This window comes from Pistacia vera, unplaced genomic scaffold, assembly GCF_008641045.1.
Source record: "Pistacia vera cultivar Batoury unplaced genomic scaffold, PisVer_v2 Contig100, whole genome shotgun sequence".
NCBI lineage: Eukaryota > Viridiplantae > Streptophyta > Magnoliopsida > Sapindales > Anacardiaceae > Pistacia > Pistacia vera.
Window position 1 is genome coordinate 754,959 of NW_022195028.1, and position 6,564 is coordinate 761,522.

The 6,564-nt window shown below is 35.7% G+C and overlaps 1 protein-coding gene across 1 annotated transcript; it reads right to left on the bottom strand.

Moving 5' to 3' along the window:
* Positions 1–396: 396 nt before the first annotated feature.
* Positions 397–1,407, bottom strand: LOC116127873. Its single transcript, XM_031413563.1, has one exon. The coding sequence runs from the start codon at positions 1,405–1,407 to the stop codon at positions 397–399; it is 1,011 nt and encodes a 336-aa protein (XP_031269423.1).
* Between the last annotated feature and the right edge of the window lie 5,157 nt (positions 1,408–6,564).

Genomic DNA, 6,564 nt, shown 5'->3' on the forward strand with positions numbered 1-6,564 from the left:
CTCCTGGTTTTCGAGGTGCATCAAAATCTAGTTGTACCCTGAGAAAGCATCCATGAAACTTAGGAGCTCATGGCCTACAGTCGCATCGACCATCATGTCGATATGTGGGAGAGGGAATGAGTCCTTAGGGCATGCTTTGTTTAAGTTGATGAAGTTAATGCAAACCCTTCACTTTCTGTTCTTTTTCTTTACGACCATAACGTTTGCTAGCCATTCGGGGTAGTGGACCTCTCTAATCAGATCATTACTCAGTAACTTGTCAATCTCTTCATTGACAATCCGATTGCACTCTGGTGCGAACTTCCTTCGCCTTTGCTTCACTAGCGGGTGATCCGGATCTACTTTGAGGTGGTGGACCATTGCCTCTGGGCTAACTCCTGTCATGTCAGTGTGGGACTAGGTGAAACAAACCTGGTTTTGTCTGAGGAATTCTATGAGTTTCTCTTTTGTCTTAGGCCTAAGGCAAGAACCTATATGGGTCTTTCTTTCAAGGCCTTTCGAGTGTATCTGTACTTCATCCAACTCTTCCAGAGATGGTCGATCCAACCTGCTTTTGAAGGCGTTCTTGTAACAAACTCTAGAAACCTTAGCGTCGCCCTTGATTTCCCTTACTCCCCATTTTGTACGAAACCTGATCGTTTGGTGAAAGGTGGATGGAATAGCTCGCATGTCGTGGATCCAAGGTCGGTCGAAGATGATGTTGTATGGTGAAAGATAGTCGATCACTAGAAAAACGGTTTGCTTGTTTACTCCGCTAGCGTAAACAGGAAGGACGATCTCTCCGATGATGTATTTCTGCTCGAAACTGAACCTGACCAGTATGGTTGGTCGTCTATTGATGTTTATTTCTTCCAGACTCATCGCCTTTACTGCTTCAAGGAAAAGAATGTTTGCCGAGGACCCCCCATCTATGAATACTTTCTTGACCAGGATGTTGGCGATCTGGAAGGAAATGACTAGAGCATCGTGATGAGGGGCGGCCAAGGTGACTAGCCCATCATCTTTGAACTGAATTACCTGGTGGGTGTGTGACCGAGAGGATGGATGGATGGATTGGATTTCATGGTTGTTTTTGGCTCTGGCGTAGCGTTTGGCTAAGGAATAACTGACCCCACTGATCTCTGACCCTCCTAAGATGATTGAGCAGAATCCTTTTAGCGTAGGTTCCCATGAAGGTGGAGATGTTTCTTTCGTGCTTTTCTGGCTGATGGTATTCTTCCCTTTATCTGTCAACAGATCTTGGAGATGTCCCCTCTTCAATAATGCAGCGACCTCCAACCGCAGGGCAATGCAGTTCGCGGTGTTATGTCCATGGTCGTCATGGAACTCGCACCACTTGGTCGTGTCTCTCCTTGCTTTGGCATTGAGCTTGCCTGACCACTTAACGCTAGACCCTATTCCTTTCATGATTGCTACAACCTGGGCCGGTTCGAGATGAGGTTGTACTTTGGGATTTTGTATCGACTCGATCCGGTTGGTCTGTTGTTGGTTCTAAGTGGCTGGCAGTCATATGGTTTTCTGACTTTGTTAAGATTGCGTGGAGGGGGTTGGTGACTAGGTTCAATCAATCTGAGCTCTGGCCTCTTATCATTCCGCCTTAGGTCATCCCTGGCATGACTTGCCCGATTCATCTCATCTTCCTCCCACCTTATTTGAATCACCGTTCTGGCCAAGGCGTCTTCCATCATGGTGCAACCAAGCTTTGTCAGTTCTTTGTATAATTCACCATCCAGGAGGAGACCCTTCCTGAAGGCGTCTATGGTCGTCTCAGGGTTACAGGAAAGGATGAAGATTTTTTCTTTGTTGAATCTGCTGACGTATTCTCTCAATGGCTCCCCCTTTTTTCTGGTATACTCTGTACAGGTTGGCCGACAGTTTCTCAAGTTTCTTGTTGTTGGCGAATTGCTCCACGAAGGTGTCGGTAAGCTGTGCGAATAAGTTGATTGAACCGTTTGGGAGGTTAGTGTACCATTGAAGAGCCGGACTAGATAGACTTGAACCAAAACTCTTGCACAAGCAAGCTTCCCTTAGCATTTGGAGTATCGAGACAGTGAACATTCATTGCTTGTATAAGGCTATGTGATCATCTGGGTCGGTTGTGCCGTCATAGGGCTTCATGCTAGGGATAATGAATTCGTGGGGCATGTTCGCTAGCGCGATCGCATCCACGTTATGTTTGATTTATTTATCACATCTGAAATTTAACTTTCAATAGGAAGAATATTAATACCTATAAATGTTTGATTTTTTAAGCATATGTTTGATTTGTTTGACTTTGACATATAAAATTTATTTTTCCAAGATTTTCATGAATTTTTTTATCACATGTGCAGATTTAATTTTATAAATAATTATATTTGTACAGGTTTATTCTTCAAAGTTATAAACCTTAAATATTTTTACGTAATTAAACCCGTTAATCCGGGTATAGTGACCTAGATTTTCTATCAAGGTAGACTTGGCCCAACCCAAAATATCAAAACCCAACATCAACACTTACTTGGGTCTGGACCTATACAAACTTTGATCTTACCCAAAAATTTGACACCCTTGAAGTAAATGTAAAATATCTAGGGGCAATGACTTTTAGACGCCACCTATTTGATCAGAATCCCACATTACTAACTATGCTTAAATTATTTTATATTTAAAAATTTCTCTTTCAACCCTAATACCCATGAAACCTTAATTAGTGTATTAAATAGGATTTAAAGAGAAATTTCAATTTTATAATCAAAATAATGCAAAATTTGAAAAGTGGCAGTGTATTTTCATAAAAACAATGTGTATGATAGTTTAATTTAAGGATTTATGCAAGAAATAAAAGTTTAAGATTATAAAATAGAGTGTGGATTTAACACAAAAAAACTTTAAAAAATGGGGGACACTAATCAAATAAGTGAGGGTTAAAAATCACTTCCCAATATTTATCTATTCCACTAGGGTTAATTTCATCTGTACGAAAGGATGGATAGGTATCCTAACACCCTCGACAATTTTAAAAAGATATCAATAATATTTATTTACGTTCTTTTTCTTGGAATGATTGCTACAATAAACTTTGGTAAATCCTTTTTTTCTTTAAAAAAAAAAGGGTACATAATTACATGCTTACAATACTTGTTTGACATTTAGCACCCCTTTCAAGTAAGCCTTTTGCCCCATCTAAAGCCCAAGCCCAAAATGAGCAGGCAACTAGCCCAACTCAGCCTACATGGTTCCTTCAATTTCTCTTTCCAATTAGTTCTTTCACCACTATAAGGGATTGTTAAAGTGACAAACAAACAATGGTAATGTTACCGGTCTAACATTACGGTAGATATAATTTAGGGTTCATTTGTTTAATTATTTTGGATAAGATTTTTGGTATTTTTAGAGTTGGTGAGAATAACGAGGTAGGATTTAAAAATTAACAAAAACACCCCTCTAGGTTTGCTAATTTACTAAACACCCCAATATATAAAATAAAAAAAACACCCCCACCCACAGTTGCCAGATTTCGGCCACCACCACCGGAACCTGGCGTTACGGCGATATGGTCTTTTTCGACCAGATCTACGGCCATTTCTAGCCATCGTTGACGACCAGCTACGACCAAAGATCTAGTCGAAAAATGATAGATCAACACACTAACGGCCAGATCCAGCTGATAGTGTGCCATTATACTAGATTCTGGCCACCTTCCGACGGTGGTGGCTGGAATCTGACAAATGTGGGTGGGTTGGGGTGTTTTTGTTAATTTTTAAACTTTTTTATACTAGATTCCAGCCGTTGTTTTCAATGTTTTTGCAGGTAGTAGGTGAGATGCGATCACTTGAAACGTTAAGAAGCGGAAGGGTTTGACAACACTGTCGAGTTGATGTTTTGTGACTTTATTTCATTATGTAAAGATTTGTATATAAAGAAAAATTAGTTATAGGCCCATTATTTTATATTTATCTACATATATATTTTCTTATATATTTTTAGTGAGTTTTACTATTATTTTATGAGTATACTAGCTAGAGAGAGAGCATTACAAAACACCACTCCGGTGTTTCCCGTTTACTTTATGCTTGTTTTGTTGCGTGTGTGGGTATAACAAATTGCTAATAACCTCAACCTCACAGGATAAATCCCTATCTTCGTAAATTTTTTCAATCTACACTTTACTTTCTGATAAATATGTCATATAAATAAATTAACATCTGACAACAATTAACAGCTCAAACTAACAGAGTTTGGATGACCAAATAATGGTGCCCATGTCTGCGTTTTTCCTCTGCTGGGCCCTTGGATGTTTGCCACCTTGTATAGATTAAGATATCCAATGGCTGAAATCAGTTGTAGACTTGTAGTTGACCCCGCAAATGCTATCAGAACTGGGAAGTTTGTAACAGACTAACAGTTGCTCTCGAGAAGACAACTGTAGAAAATAAAAAATAATAAAAACAAGGAAAACGACACATTTATGTTCACTAAACATTCTTCTTTATTTTTTTAAGCATTTAGATATGGGTTAAATTGTTATAATAAAGTTTCGATTATTAAGCCATCATTACTCTTGAACATTATTCAAGAGGTTGTTGTTAATAGGAATTATCACTAAGAGGATTTATCTCAAGTCGGATGACCACAAGGAGATTTATCTAGTTATCAATTTCAGGATCCCAAAGAATTAGCTGATGTGCACATAAACTGATTCGAACTCTGATGACAAATACAAAGAAAAAAAGATTGACTAATTATGATTTAAATACAATTCTTTAAACATAAAAGAGAAGCTAATAATGAAATGATATGATTAATAATTTTTTCTTTTTTCATACCATCATATAATTACATCTTAATGATCAAGAAATCATATGCTTTTTTCTCTTGGGAACAGTGATAATTCCAAGTCATTAAGAAAGTCAATTAAGAGTTTAGATAATAAATTAATAACATTAAGAAAAATAAAGGTGATGAAAGGGTGGTTCTGTAGTTACTTTACGTTATCCCCACAAACAGAAGCATCTAAATTATTCATTTCATGCATTCATTCATCCATTCAGATCATCAAACCTAAATATAGTCGAAAGGTTTGCTGACACAACACACATTAATACCCACTTCTTGTGTCAGCATCTAACTCATCATCATTCAGTCAGTTCCCTCCTCTTGTGTTGTGTTCTGTTCTGTTCTGTTTTGAGTGGGTTTCATTAAAAAAAATTTTCTCTATCTGTTTGCAGTTGTGTCAATTGGGATTGGTCAAGAAAAATATTCTCAAAAAAAATCAAAACAAGGGGAAACAAATCTTTTTTTTTTAATCTAAAAATCCAATCTTTGTTGTAAAGATCCAAGCTTTGTGTTTTTTGATATGGAGTTAGTGCCATATTCAGGGGACCTAGATGGAAAACCGAGTTCTGCAACTATTCAATTGGTCCGTTGGAGGACGAATTTAAAATTTAGTAGCCTCTAAGGCTCTAACGGTCGAATTTGAAATTTAAAAAAATCAAGTTGTCCTTGTTGGGTCTACTAGAACGATAGGGACTGACCTGATTAGTTTTAATAAATATGAAATGGAAAAAATAATAAACTAATAAATAATAATTTTATCATATATTATACATATATAATAATAATTTTATCTGAAATAACATATAAGAACGTGGAGAACAAGAAGCATATGTGTAAACGTTTCTCTCCCATTTTAGGAACTGCATTTTTTAGTCAAAGCTTGAACTCCATGATCACAAATAATGATCCAAAACACCGAAAAATTTAATGAAAAACTAAATAGTAGTTTCTTATTGAACACTTATGTTCACATAAATAATAATTGGTTGATTGGATTTGGGTGTGTGCTCTTCCTTTTTATTTTTCACTATTTGTTTGTGTGATTGTTTGTTTTCTTTGATTCCCAAACGCTCTCTAGTTCCTTCACTTTTCTGATTTCTTGCAGTTGAGTTAATTTTGGAGTTACATCAAAAATATTGAAACTGGGCTGAAGTTGATCATACCTAAGTGAGCTCAACAAGTGTTCTGACGGACCCAGGGTAACAAAATGATAAANATAATAATAATAATTTTATCATATATCATACATATATAATAATAATTTTATCTGAAATAACATATAAAATAAATTATATTTAATCAATGTAATTGTGAGATTAATCCTTTAATAAATATGAAATTAAAAAATGGAAAAACTAATTTAGCAAAAAACAATAAACTAATAAATAATAATAATAATAATAATTTTATCATATATCATACATATATCATAAGAATTTTATCTGAAATAACATATAAAATAAATTATATTTAATCAATGTAATTGTGAGATCAATCCTTTAATAAATATGAAATTAAAAAATGGAAAAACTAATTTAGAAAAAAATAATAAACTAATAAATAATAATAATAATAATAATTTTATCTGAAATAACATATAAAATAAATAGTTTTGGTGGTTTTGTGCTTCAGCCTTCCAGTGCAAACAACTTAGTACTTTAGGACAAGTTTCAGAGTTGGTAATTGTGAGAAACTCATGTATTTGCGGCAGACTGAGACTTCTCTTAAGAAGCCTCCGCAAGGGTT